Source organism: Heloderma suspectum, chromosome 2 (assembly GCF_057233095.1).
Source record: "Heloderma suspectum isolate Gila_16-S chromosome 2, 16-S_ref, whole genome shotgun sequence".
Taxonomy (NCBI): domain Eukaryota; kingdom Metazoa; phylum Chordata; class Lepidosauria; order Squamata; family Helodermatidae; genus Heloderma; species Heloderma suspectum.
In genome coordinates, this window is record NC_139459.1 from 363,669,397 (window position 1) to 363,683,746 (window position 14,350).

A 14,350-nucleotide genomic window follows, 5' to 3' on the forward strand; every position below is an offset into this window, starting at 1 on the left:
CTGTGAGAGCTGGACTATAAGGAAGGCTGAGCGCCGAAGAATTGATGCTTTCGAACTGTGGTGCTGGAGAAGACTCTTACGAGTCCCCTGGACTGCAAGGAGGTCAAATCAGTCCATCCTAAAGGAAATCAACCCTGAGTGGTCATTGGAAGGACAGATAATGAAGCTGAAGCTCCAATATTTTGGCCACCTAATGCGAAGAGAAAACTCCCTGGAAAAGACCCTGATGCTGGGAAAGACTGAAGGCAAAAGGAGAAGGGGACGGCAGGGGATGAGATGGCTAGATAGCATCACGGATGCAATGAATATGAACTTGAGCACGCTCCGGGAGAGAGCGCAGGACAGGAAGGCCTGGCGTGCTATGGTCCATGGGGTCACGAAGAGTCGGACACGACTGAACGACTGAACAACAACAAATCATATCTCCCCTCAGTCTTCTCTTCTCAAGGCTAAACATGCCCAGTTCTTTCAGTCTCTCCTCATAGGGCTTTGTTTCCAGTCCCCTGATCATCTTCGTTGCCCTCCTCTGAATCCTCTCCAGTTTGTCTGCATCCTTCTTAAAGTGTGGTGCCCAGAACTGGACACACTACTCAAGATGAGGTCTAACCAGTGCTGAGTAGAGGGGAGCTAGTACTTCATAGGATTTGGAAGCTATGCTTCTATTAATGCAGCCCAAAATAGCATTTGCCTTTTTTGCAGCCACATCACATTGTTGACTCATATTCAGCCTGTGATCTACAACAATTCCAAGATCCTTCTCGCTTGTTGTGTTGTTGAGATTAACCCTTCCCACTCTCCTTTGGCAAAATGAAACCAAGAAGAAAGTGTGTGCTATGACAGCTATGACAGCCACGAAAACCAAGTATCGAAATAATCTGAACTTAGAACCAGACCTTCGAATTGCTGTATCACAAAGAGTTAAACCAAGATTTTCAAAAATAATGAAGCATATTCAATCACATTGCTTTCACGAAAAATATTATTATTAATAGCAATATTTTTGTAGTGAGAGTAAAAAGGGGTTTTGTACCATTAATACATAAATTATTTTTAAAATATTGTTTATTTCATCTTTATATCATCCTTTTTTAATTTCTATTTTGTACATAATATATTAGTACAGTAGTTACATGTATGTAATTTATAAATAAATATACATATATTGGGGGTGCATGCTCAAAATGTTTTTACTGATAGGGGTGCACGATCAAAAAAGTTTGGAGACCACTGATCTAGGCTGTAGTTTTTTTATTGGTAAATTTTGTTTTTATTGATTTTAATCAGTAATCTCTGTTTTCATGGATTTTATTGAAACATGGTTTTTCTGCTTTTTTATTATACCCACTTTGTTTGATTTTTGTCTTGTATGCTGCCTTGAGATGGTACCAGCTCGAAAGCTACCTGGAAATAATTTTAGATAGATGGAAAAACAGATTCACAAATTCCTGAATTTTTCAACACAGTTTGCAAACCCTGTACCCTCAAGCTTTTAAAAACTTGTCAAAATCTTTCAGTATTTTTGTGTTTTAGTATCTTAGTCCCTGGCATGTTGTCAATTCTCCTCAGTCCCTGCAATGTGATATTGTATTTTATGCTGTGTTGGCACGTTTATTTTGTTTGATATCATTCATTTTTACTGTGATTGTATGTGTATTTTATCATTACTGTAAAGCGCCTAGAGGAATTTATTTTATAAGGCATGTAGTAAATAAATAAATATTAATCAATAAATAAAGATGCAAAAGGAAGAAGATTGCTGTGGGGCCAGCAAACTGAACTGCCCATGCAGGGAAATAGGGATTCTCTCTTACCCAATGGTCTCTGCAGAAGCCTTTGGCTGAACCCCTGTCCAATTGCTCCTGCTTCCGAGCTTTTCCTTCCCGGTGTAGGGGTAAATCCTCTCTCTGCCCTGGGGGTCCCGTTGAACTTGTAGCACTGCCCGCACAGCAATGGCCAGGGAATGCAGGAACTGAGGCAGGCCCTCCTGGGGCAGCAGGACAGCCAGGCCCAATGTTGAGTCCCCCAGTGGGGCAGGCTCAGACAAACAATCTCCCCCGTCCCAGCCACAGGAGGGGACGTTGCACCCCCTGTCGCAGTGTCCGTCAGAGAAGCGGTCCCGGCAATATCGGGCATAAGAAGGGCTGAGGAGAAGAGGGTCATGGCATGAGGTTTGGTGTGGAGAAAGTAAACAAAGAGTTCCCCTCCTGCTCCTATAACAACTCAGGGTAGTGGTGCCGTCAGGGTTGGACTTCCGGGTAGACGTCTGGGCCCTCATCTGGCAGAATGAGCAGGAGGGACCACCAAATGCAGCAGGGCTGGCCTGCCACATGTTGAAGTGCGACGTAATCCACATTGCCACCGTAATCCACATTGCCAGAGGCTGAGAGTTGTAGGCCAACACATCTGGAAGCCACCAAGTTGGGGAAGGCTAACCTAAAGAGAACCCCTACCTCACCCCCAGATCATAAAACTACCTAAGTGGACCACTGACTCAATGAAACCAATTGGCAAGATGGTTGACAGCACCTAATTCAAGAATGGGATTCACTAGCATAACGTGTCGGGATGGCACTTTCTCGGGGTGCTTTAAGAGGGCATTGGCCAAATTCACGGAGAAAGAGAGGTGTATCCAAGAGGTTCAATCCAAGAGGTTCCATGATCACTAAGTGGTACCACCAACATCAGAGGCACCATGCCTCTGAATCCCAGGTGCCAAGGGCAAGCAATAGGGGAAAGTCATCCATTTCTTGGGATGTTGGAGGAATCTGTCCAGGGAGTTCAGCTCACCAAGCTTTCATCAGCTCAGCCCCCTGGACTTCAGCTCATTTCCCTGCGAGCTGGCCCAACTCGATCTGCACTGAGTCAGGCCAGCTCGTGGATTTTCAGGTTTTAAAATTTATTTTCCTAAATAGACACGTGGGCAAATTGCACCCACAATCTGCGCAAATTGCGGGGCTAATTTGCATAATTTGCGTGAATTGCTGCTGCATTTGCGCAAACGAGGCAAATTAGCCCCACAATTTGTGCAAATTTCTATTTACAAAAAGTTTTTCAAAAACAGAAAAAGTTCCTGGATTTTGGGAAAAACCCACAGCTCAGCTCGCAAAGGCAAGCTGAGCTGGGGGCACTGTGGAAATTCAGCGAGCCCCAGAACGGCCAGATTTCCAGTCGACAGACATCCCAACCTATTTCACGTTCCACTCATGAGCTCCCTGAGGTGGGAGGGTCTTGCTGGGCACTACTGCAACGAACAGCGGCGGAGTTGGCTGTGTCGCCTTCATGGCCAGCTTGTGGACTTCCCAGAGGCATTCAGTTGCCCATAATGGGAAATAGGATGCTGCACTTAGATGGACCTTTGGTCCAATCCAGCAGGGCTTACGAGCTTACGAACCCCTCCAGCCCCCTGAAAATGCCGCGTAGAGGGTCAGGATACCCCGCTGAATGGGTTGAACTGTGTGGGGGAGGAGGGATCCCCAGGACTCAAGCGGAGGCTCCTTCTATGAGTGGAGCCCTGCCATCCACAGAAGACTGTTCCTGGATCCAACCCCTGAAGGGTGGTGAAAATCTTCCCTACCATTTGGGCAGGATGATACAGACAACCATGCTACCCTGGGTTGATAAAGCTCAACCCTGGGTAGGCCAGTTGTCCGAATAGGCTCAGCCAATGTTTGCAGCTGGTGTACACCTGCTCGGTCAATGCTAGACCTCGTTCCCCTTCAGCATCCCCGTTTGGGACACCCCTCAGTGGTGACTCACTTGCACTCCCTCTGCTGGGCGCAGTCAAATCCATCGTGCAGGCAGTCCTCGGTGTTGCAAGGAGGCTGGCAGCGCCCATCCTGGAAAGCCGCTCGGCACAGCTCCTGCATTGGGCAGCTCCCCCAAGGATCAAACAACCCCAAGGAACAGTCTCCCCCATCCCAGTGGGTCTCAGGGGAGCTGCAGGCCCGGTCGCAGTGCCCGTCCCCTGCCACCGTCTGGCACTCCAAGGCCGCAGTAGTGTTGGTGGTGGGGCAGGAGCCCGGAGAGCACTGGGATAGGTGGCATTCCGGCCCGGAGAACCCCACCATACAGAGGCACCGAGGCCCGGACACGTGGGTGATGCAGACCCCTCCGTTGTAGCAGTAGAGAGAGCCGCAAGGAGGTACGTGCAGGTCACAGGTGGCACCGTCATGACCCTAGATGTGCAGCGGGGGAAGGGGAAGATCATTTTTCGTAAAACCTCTGCAGCCTCCTTTCATTTAAGCCTCACAAATAGGATGGCCCAGTTAAGATCTCCCCTATTTAGGTCTCCTGTGGATGTAGGAAGCAGCCTCATAATAAACCAGGCCATGGACTCGTGTAGCTCAGAATGGTCTCCTCCAGCCTTCCCGAACTTGGTGCCCTCCAGATGTGTCAGTCCACAACTCCCAGCACCCCCTAGTTGGCTTGGAATGGTGGCAGTTGTAGTACGAAACATCTGCAGGGCACCAGGTTGCCTACCGAGGTTGTCAGACTAGATTCCCTCCTTCAGAGGCAGCACCTCCTGACATCCTCTAAACGTCCAATGGTGCTGGTACTTAGCAGAGTTTGCAGCGCACGTGGTTGGGAAAGGACCGGAGCTCAGGGGCAGAGCAGCTGCATGGCATGCCGAAGGTCCCACGTTCAATCCCAAGCATCTCCGGGTAGGTCTAGGAAAGACCCCCTTCCTGAAACCCCAGAGCCACTACCAGTATGCGTAGACCATGCACTGGGAGCCCTCTGGATGTGTTGGACAGCTACTCCCATCATCCCCAGCCAGTACGGCTGCATGATGAGAGCTGTCATCCAACACATCTGGAGGGCACCCGGTCTAGGAAAGCTGGTGTGGACAGTACTGAGCCAAATGGACCAGTGGCCCGGTTTGGCATAAGGCAGCTTCCTACAAGTACTGAGTCCCATTTCTCAACCAGCAACAGAAATCTGTTGTCATAATTTCAGGTCAGAGGCCATGATGTTTAGGCACCCTGATGTCCTGGCAACTCTCTTCTGTATGTATGTATGTATTAATTTATTTACTGACTTAGAGAGCAATCCTATGGCCCCCAGATAACCTTGGGGGGGGGCATAGAATAGTTCGGATTCCTAGATCTTCTGACGTCGGACTCAGGAGTCCAGGCTCCCCACCCCTCCCCCTCCCAGCTGGCAGAGCAACCTCAGAGAGGAGGGAAAGGGGGCCGTTCTGCGGGTGGGGAGGGGAGGGGACTGGGGAAGCAGGATATGAGCTCTCCCCAGCCTTCCCCAGCCTCCTTCCCTCCCCACTGCCCACAGAGCCCAAGCAAAAATGCAGAGCAGGAGAAGATCTTTGCCTCCGTGCTCCTCCTGCTTAGCATAGGGTTCCCGTCAGCCTCCAAATTTGGAGGCTGTCGGGAATCCCAATAGGATTGCGCCCCTATCTAATTTATAGCCCTATAGGCTTTTTGGCCAAAAATGGAGCTCCAGGTGGCTAATGATAAAACACAGGTGGAAAACAAAATCTTAGTCAAAAAGTGACATAAAAGCAAATAAATTAAAAGCATAATTATAAACACAACAACAACAGAAGAAGAAATAAAGAGAACCCAGCCAATTAAAACCCCTTTCAGCAACAGACCAGCTGCTAAGCCACAGGCCTGCCCAGCGGTGTGGCAGAGGCCCTTTTCATCATTCGCAGGGATGCTGGCATCATCTGTCACCCGCCTCAGGCCTCCCTGTTCCTCTGCATTTAGCTGCAACCCCCGCAGAAGCTGGGGCGGTGCCGCGGGGGGAGATGGATTTTCCCAGCAACAACAGATGGTTCCCTGTTGTGATGCGAAGTATCTTTGTGGTGGCTTGGAGTGGAATGGGCAACGAAGGCCCATTTGCTTTACCAGAGACCTGCTCCTGGTGGAGATGAAGCCTGCTAGAACTGGCTCGTTGATGTGGATCAACACAGCTGCCTGAATATTTGGACTCTCCTTGGGGGTATTGCTATGGGGACCGCTATGATGAGTGCCTGCACTTCCAAATTTATTTTATTTTATTTATTTATTTATTTCATTTATATCCTGCCTTTTTTCCTCCAAGGAACTCAAGGCAGCATACATAATCCTCCTCCTTCTTCCATTTTATCCTCACAACAATAACGCTGTGAGGTAGGTTGGGCTGAGAGTCTGTGACTGGCCCAAAGTCACCCAATGGGCTTCCATGGCTGAGTGGGGACTAGAACCTGGATCTCCCGACTCCCAGTCCAGTACTTTAGCCACTACACCACACTGGCTACACCACAACTTACCATTACGCCACTGGGCCAGCCTGAATAAAAACTGCTGGCTGAAGGACAACAGAGAGGGGGCCAACCTACCCTCACTTTACAGGGAGTTCCAGAGCCTGGGAGCAGCCACCGAGAGAAGGCCCTCTCTTGCGGCCCTGCCAAACCTGCCTCCGACTGTGGCGGGACCACGGGAAGAGCCTCCCCCAAAGATCTTTAAACTTGGTCAGGCTCGTACAGGAGAGAGCAGGTCTTTCAGAAACTGAAGGCCACCCCACCTCACAATCTGGCTACTGCTTCAGCTCCTTTCATATCATATTTGCCCAGCTCCATTCATACCTGTGGACAGTGGCAGGCGAATTCCAGAGGCTTACCGGGCACGACATTACAGCTTCCACCATTGAGACAGGGATTTGATTGACAACTGTCTATCACAGATTCACACAGAATCCCTGGATGGGAGAGAAGAAGGAAAAAAGATGTATGAGGGATGAAATATCTAATCCCCCCATGGATATAAAAATACATATTTTAGGGTAAAATGCACACAAAATGCATATTTTGTGGGAAACGTACGCTGAAAAATAATGCAAATTTTTGTGCGTTTTTTAAAAATTGTGGATCGGAGTGGAAATGTGACACAAGTGGCTTATGAATGAAGACAAGCAAAACCAACACGGATTGTAAACAGACCAATACGTTTATCTCTAATGGTTCACTGCTTTGAGGCTTTGGTAATAAGACAGGATCTAAATCTAGAAAAAAAAACCCTCCTGTACACATTTGAACAATGTCATGAGTGACGTCTGTCTAATAGCACACATACCTCCTCTCCCCTCTCCCTCCCTTCCATCTCCTGCTCCCTTACCTGTGTATCCAGGTGAGCACAAACACCAGAAGCCATCTTCATGGGACTGGCACTCCTGGGCGCCAGGTTGGTGGCAAGGCTGGGAGAAGCAGGCATCCACCACACCCTGGCACCTCTCGCCAACATACCCGGGGGGGCAGATGCAAGAAAATCCCTCTGGCTGAGCCACACAGGTCCCCCCATAGTAGCAATGGGGACCTGGGCGGGAGCAGGGGTCCAAATCGCAGTTGGGACCTGGAAGATTGAAGGAAAGGTAGGTCAGGATGCCAAGAAAGTTGTACTCCATCGGGGAGGGGAGCCTCTTTCAGCCCAGGGGCTGAATTCCATTCCAGATAAGCTCTTGGGGACTGCCTTCTGTTGGTGGGCAAAAGGAGGAGGGGCCAAAGGCAAAGGGGGTGAGGCAAAAACATAAAGAATACCTGCATATTGTAGCTGAAAGCTCTTAGTCACCACCAGTCACTAAGCCCTCAGAGGGGCATTTCAGCCGTTTAGAATGGGGAAAAACTGAGCAAAACCCAGGAAACCACGACATGATCCGTGGTTGGGGGAAAGGGGCGTGGCCATCTGGGGAACCCTGGCAGGCCAGACCAGGCCCCCAGGAGGGCCAGATTTGGTTCCCAGGCTGGAAGTTCCCACCCCTGTAGTCCAGGCTTTTCTACATAAGGTATTTAACCTGCACCTTCATCCAGGCTTCTGCTTCTGGAGTCTTTGCGGGATTAAGATCAGCTCCTTTACATGGGTTTTTCCAGGGGGTGGGCATGTTCTCTTCCCTTCTATATGTTCCATTACACAACCACTAGGTATCACTGTTGTATAGTGGAATAGCACAATTACACCAGGGTTCTATAATGACATTCTGAAAAAATACTAGACTTTCCTGATTAGGACCCCGCCGCCCGATTATTTATTTATTTATTTATTTATTTTTGCATTTATATCCCGCCCTTTTTCCTCTTGCAAGGAACCCAAGGCAGCTTACATTATCCTCCTCCTCTCCATTTTATCCTCACAACAACAACCCTGTGAGGTGGGTTGGGCTGAGAGTGTGTGACTGGCCCAAAGTCACCCAGTGAGCTTCCATGGCTGAGTGGGAACTAGAACCCGGATCTCCCAGCTCCCAGTCCAACACTCTTGCCACTACACCACACTGGCTCTCATAATGGTTGCAAATCAGGGGAGAGGCCCTGGAGGATAACGTCGTGGAAAGGACCTGCAAACTACTGTGGGGAATCAAGAGCACACAATAAAAGCCTCGTGTAGAAAGGCTCTAAATTCTAAAAGAACTTAAGAACAGCCCTGCTGGATCAGACCAGAGACCTATCTAGTCCAGGACAATTCTTTCACAGAGAGGTCAACTGGACACCCATGGGAAGAGCACAAGCAGGACATGAGGGCAACCGTCCTGTCCTGAGTGACTGGTATTCAGAGGCCTCCTGCCTCTGATGCTGGAGGTAGTATAACAGGGGTGAGGAGCCATTTTCAGCAAGACAGCAGAACTGGATGCAGCCCAGTAGGTTGTGAACTGGATGGCAGCAGTGACTGGGGCTAGAGAACGCTGTTGGCTTACAGCCACGTGCTGCTATCATGCAGCCCTATTTACTTGCCCTGCATCATCCTGATCGAGATGGGCACGGGACGGGAGAAGCACTGAACTGCATGGCCTCGGGACGCACTCAGCTGGGAGCCCCGATACCTTCCATCTCCCCTCATGACTGAGCCAAGGGAGAGACCAAGGCTAAGGGGCGTGGCCTAGAGAAGGAGGGGACGCCCTCGAGGCCACATTAAGGAAGCTTTCTGCTGCAGTACAATATAGCCGTCATGACTAGTAACTATTGAGAGTCTTATCCTCCATGATTTGAACTTGGTTGGACTCGGTGGTCTTATAGGGCCCTTCCAACCCTACTATTCTATGATTCTACGAAAGACATCCAAGTTGGTGGCCGCTACATCTTATGGTAGCAAATTTAGCTACACACTGTGCGAAGAAGCCCTTCCCTTTATCTGTCCTGAATCTCCCACCTTCACTAGAGGTGAACCCCATTGGGTTCTAGTCTTAGGGAGATGTTTACCTCCCTCTCTCATATCTGCTTTCTCTGCACCATGAATAATGTTAGAAACCTCATCATGTCCTTCCTGCCTTGCCTTCAATAGGTGAGAACCAGACATGGGTTCACCATTTTTGTGAACTGCCCAGAGGGGTTTGGCAATTGGGTGGTATAGAAATGAAATGGGGTGTGGGGGGGGGGAATGAAATGATTGGAGGCAGCCCCGTGTTTCTTGCAGCATGTTCTGCTCCTGCCCAGGGTTAAGCCATGCTCCCACCTACCTGTGGTCCCTGGGGGGCACACGCAGTGGAACCCATCTGATGTCTGGGTACAAGTTCCTCCGTTTGGACACTTCTTACTAGGCAGGCACTGCAGCCGGAAAGATTCAGAGCAATTCATAATAACAGTTAATCAAGGTGGAAACATCACAAAGAAGTGTTTTTCTTTTCCCATCATTTATGTATAATGAAGCAGTCTGGAGCACCATCCCCTACTGGCCTACTCAGAAGAACATCCCACAAAGTTCAAAGGGTCTTACTCCCAGGTAAGTGGATATAGGACTGCAGCCTTGGTCTGGCAGTCCTGGAGGACTCTTCTTTTTTTTCTTTTTTCTTTTTTAAAACCCTTTATTTTAAGAAATTTGCATCACTCTAGCAACAATACAGAATGATATAGCATCTAACAATGAACCAAAAGGACATATACATGTAATATGTAATGAAACAAGAAAAAACAAAACCGAAATAAAGGGGTTTAGAAGAGAAAGCGCTAGAGAGGCATCAAACAAAGCAATGATCTTTACAGCACAATCCTATGCATGTCTACTCAGAAACAAGTACCACTGAATTCAACTTATATGCAGAGTACATCATGAGAAATGCCGGGTTGGATGAATCACAGGTTGGAATTAAGATTGCCGGGAGAATTATCAACAACCTCAGATACGCAGACGATACCACCCTAATGGCAGAAAGCGAAGAGGATCTAAAGAGCCTCTTGTTGAGGGTGAAAGTGGAGAGTGCAAAAGCTGGTTTGAAACTCAACATTAAAAAAACGAAGATCATGGCATCTGGCCCCATCACTTCCTGGCATATAGAAGGGGAAGAAATGGAAGCAGTGACAGATTTTATTTTCTTGGGCTCCAAGATCACCACAGATGGTGACTGTAGCCATTAAATTAAAGGACGCTTGCTCCTTGGGAGGAAAGCTATGGCAAACCTAGACAGCATAGTAAGAAGCAGAGACATCACCTTGCCGACAAAGGTCCGTATAATCAAAGCTATGGTTTTCCCAGTAATAATGTATGGCTGTGAGAGCTGGACTATAAGGAAGGCTGAGCGCCAAAGAATTGATGCTTTCGAACTGTGGTGCTGGAGAAGACTCTTACGAGTCCCCTGGACTGCAAGAAGGTCAAATCCGTCAGTCCTAAAGGAAATCAACCCTGACTGCTCATTGGAAGGACAGATCCTGAAGCTGAAGCTCCAATATTTTGGCCACCTAATGCGAAGAGAAAACTCCCTGGAAAAGACCCTGATGCTGGGAAAGACTGAAGGCAAAAGGAGAAGGGGACGGCAGAGGATGAGATGGCTAGATAGCATCACTGATGCAATGAATATGGACTTGAGCATGCTCCGGGAGAGAGCGGAGGACAGGAAGGCCTGGCATGCTCTGGTCCATGGGGTCACGAAGAGTCGGACACGACTGAACGACTGAACAACAACAACAAATGGGTGGGGAAACTTGTTTTCTATGGAGAACAGAGTTTCCTTGGAGGATAATCTGGGGCTGTGTTCCAGTGGTGGGCAGGGTCTAATCCAGCAGTGGCCAGGATCAGAGCCAACAATGGGCAGGTCACCCTCTGTGCCCTCTCTATTTGCCACCATTCCCTCTTTCTCTTCCTCTCTGTCCAGCAGGCTGCGGAAGGAGGGGCAGAGAGCTCTTGCCAGAGGGCTGCACTGATTGCTTGCAGAGGGCATCTGGAATTAGGCAGAGGTTGCCGACCCCTGAGGCAAGAGATTGCCGTTCCATGAAGACCAGGGCAGAAGGCAGCCCGATGGTTTGGGCCTCTATTCCCAGAAGCCTCTGCCAACATGGCCAATAGCCAGGAATGCTGGGAGTTGAAGTCCAAAACGTTGGGAGAATTACTTTCTGCCCACCCCTGATGTGGATGTTAAAAAGCATGGGGGACACGTTGGAGCCTTGAAGCACCCCAAAGGCCAGTGGCCATGGGGTGAAACAGAAGTCGCCCAGCACCACTTTCTGAACCTTTCTCTCCAGCTAGGACTGGAGCCACGGTAACACAGCACCCGCCCCAAGACCGAACCTAGAGGCTCCAGAACACTCTCTCCATGTTCCCCAGTGCAAGGCATCCACCAAGGTGACTGAGGCGGTTTCTGTCCCAAACCCAGACCAGATTGGAATGGATCTAAATAATCAGAACGGGAGCTTGAGAACATTCACATGATCTGTATGGGGCACAGACTGAACAGGATTGCCAACTTGTCACGTGGCCACTGCATTTGTGCCTTTAACAGCAGCTTGGTTTGTTTGCAGATCGATGTTAAACGAGGTGGTGGTGCTTATCTCCATGCTGTGGAAAGTTTCACCTGCTCCTCCCTGCAGATCCAGCGACCGTTAAAAGGCAGAAGAGCACAGGGGGCTGTTTTCTCCCTCTGGTCAGTTGGCAACCCTGCTCAGGCATTCTTCAGGCCTAGGAAGCTGGCACCAGGACCTGTGCCGTCCGAGCTCACCTCGCAGCCACGCCCTCCGACCGGATGCGTACAGTTGTCTCCATTCTGGCTGGTCCTCTCTTGGCATTGTGAGCCACCCCAGCCTGGGGGGCAGAGGCAATGGGGTGAAGACCCTTTCACGACACACCGGCCTCCATTTCCACAGGCCTCTATTGCAATAAGAATAAAGTAGGTAGACTTTTTGTTTGGCCCCAGGTTTCGGGTGCCAACTTTATAATCTCTCAGCATTGCCAAGTCCTTTGAAGAACGGCATGAAAAGCAGAGTTTCAGCACTGGGGCCTCCATCTGGCCTGGCAATGCAGTAAAGGGAAAACCTTCACCTACTGCATTTCTGCCAGGTATCAAGGAGCCCTGCCAGAAATAAAGATGGCAAAAAGGCTATACACAGCCCAATCCTAAAGATGTTTATTCAGGAGTAAGTCCCACTGGGTGTCTTACTCCCCAAAAATAATGTACAGGGTTACAGACTTAAAGAACACAAACTTGCTGAATTTAGAATTTATCAGCAAGTTTGATTTGCTTCAGTCTGGACATAATCAAAACTTGGGGTTCCCTTCCCACTGCTGTTGTTAAATTGGGATAGGACAGGGCCAAACTACATATGACGAGCTTCCATCATGTTCATGGTCATGATTATTATATTTACTGGAAAATAATATTTCAGTATAATAATATTTTACTGAAATGCATATTCAGGGTGCTGTGAATTCTGTGACAGCAGCAGTGCTGGTGTGTGTGTGTGTGTGTGTGTGATTTCACCTTATATTAGGCTTTGTGTTATTAATTAATTACTTTTTATTGAAAATGGGGTAATATTGGATAGAAATGTGTGTGTAATTGTAATGTGTACATTCATGTTTTTATAACATTGTAAGTCACTTTCTAAGGACAGTATGCCCTGAAAAGCGGGTTAAAAATCTGTTAAATTAAAAAAAAAAATACATTAAAAAAAAACCAGGGGAAAAAATAAATTCCAAAACAAATATGGAAAATTAGTTATGCATTTTTAAAACTATCCTATTACATTGCACGGTGTGTGTGTGTGTGTGTGTGTGTGTCTATGTATGTAGAGAGTATGTAAGTTCTTTATTACCAGTGGATTTTCAGAGGTTTTGCACAAGCTGTGCTACCACATACTCACTGGCTGAGCAAAGGTCCAGGGTGACTTGACATTTTGGTCCTGTGTAACCCTGGGGGCAGAGGCAATGGAAAGTTCCGGGGCTGTTAAGGCAGGATCCAGAGTTGAGGCAGGGGTTTGACCTGCATTCATCCACATCTTCGTTGCAAGTTGCACCTGTAGGGCAAGAAGGAAGGGAACAGAGAGGTGGTGAGTGATGTTTAAAGGAGGGAGTCATCGTGGGCTAGGAATGGGTTGGGATTGTGAAAAATCCTCAGCATTAGTTGCCCAGGTGAATAGCGGGGGGGTGGGTTGGGATTGTGGTGCGTGTTACCTACGTAGCCGCTGGGGCAGATGCAGGTGAAGGCACCTCGATCGGTCAGGCATGTGGCCCCCTGGTGGCAGGGGCTGGAATTGCAGGCATCTATCTCTGTGCCACAGTCCCGGCCTGCCCAACCTGGCAGACAAATGCAGTGTGGCCTGCAGAAAGAGGTACATGATTATTACCATTCAACATTTATATGGTGTTTTCAAGTGTTCAAAGAGCTTCACATACATTATCTAGTTGAAATGTTTACAAGAACCCTGTATTATCCACCCATACTGTAGATAGTGGGACTGAAGCTGAGAGAATGGAGCTTGCCTAAGGCCACCTAATGGGATCACAGTAGGGGTGCAATTCAAACCAGGCTCCATCCCTTAGCCACTATGCTACACCATCTCTCCACTATACTAGGCTACAGCAGATATATGAACAGAATTGCCATCTTTTTTTCTTTCTTTTTTTGGTGGTCTAGCTCAGGGGTCTTCAACATGGCACCGATGGGTGTCATAGCACCCATGAAGAGGTCCCCACTATGGCCACTGTGGGCATCCACAAAACTTTTTTTAAAAGTTTTTAAAAACTGTTTTTTAATATGCATACATGGATTTGTGAATATCCATAGCAATGAATACATATGAAATGTATACAACTTTCTAGCATTTAACCATAGGCTTCAACAAAAGTGGACCAAATATCCAAATAAGTATCCATTTGAAGGTGGCATCTATATGTGACCTGTTCAAATACTGAAAGCATTGTAAGGTCCTCAATCCATTACATTATAGGAGGTGAGAGTTTATCCTTCCAGTGTTATAATATCAGTCTTCTAGCTGTCAAAAGGGCACATTTACATTGACCATTTGTTAATTTCCATGAAGCAGGTAAATAATTTAAAAGAGCATGTACATCAGCAAATATTAAAGACTGTTCCAGTACAAAATTTATTTGTGCGATAATCTCCTCCCAAAAAGAAGCAACTACTGGACATTGACAAAACATAT

The 14,350-nt window shown here is 48.0% G+C and overlaps 1 protein-coding gene across 1 annotated transcript in view; it reads right to left on the reverse strand.

The window, feature by feature from the left end:
• The window catches only part of NOTCH4 (notch receptor 4), an 83,605-nt gene that overhangs the window by 14,528 nt on the left and 54,727 nt on the right, over window positions 1-14,350 (reverse strand). Inside the window, exons 15-22 of the mRNA XM_084830639.1 lie at window positions 13,359-13,504; window positions 13,049-13,201; window positions 11,908-12,056; window positions 9,439-9,526; window positions 7,113-7,346; window positions 6,584-6,696; window positions 3,757-4,175; window positions 1,812-2,141 (exon numbers count right to left, since the gene is read on the reverse strand). Coding sequence (XP_084686765.1) covers window positions 1,812-2,141; window positions 3,757-4,175; window positions 6,584-6,696; window positions 7,113-7,346; window positions 9,439-9,526; window positions 11,908-12,056; window positions 13,049-13,201; window positions 13,359-13,504 — 1,632 coding nt within the window. The remainder of the gene's footprint in view (window positions 1-1,811; window positions 2,142-3,756; window positions 4,176-6,583; window positions 6,697-7,112; window positions 7,347-9,438; window positions 9,527-11,907; window positions 12,057-13,048; window positions 13,202-13,358; window positions 13,505-14,350) is intronic.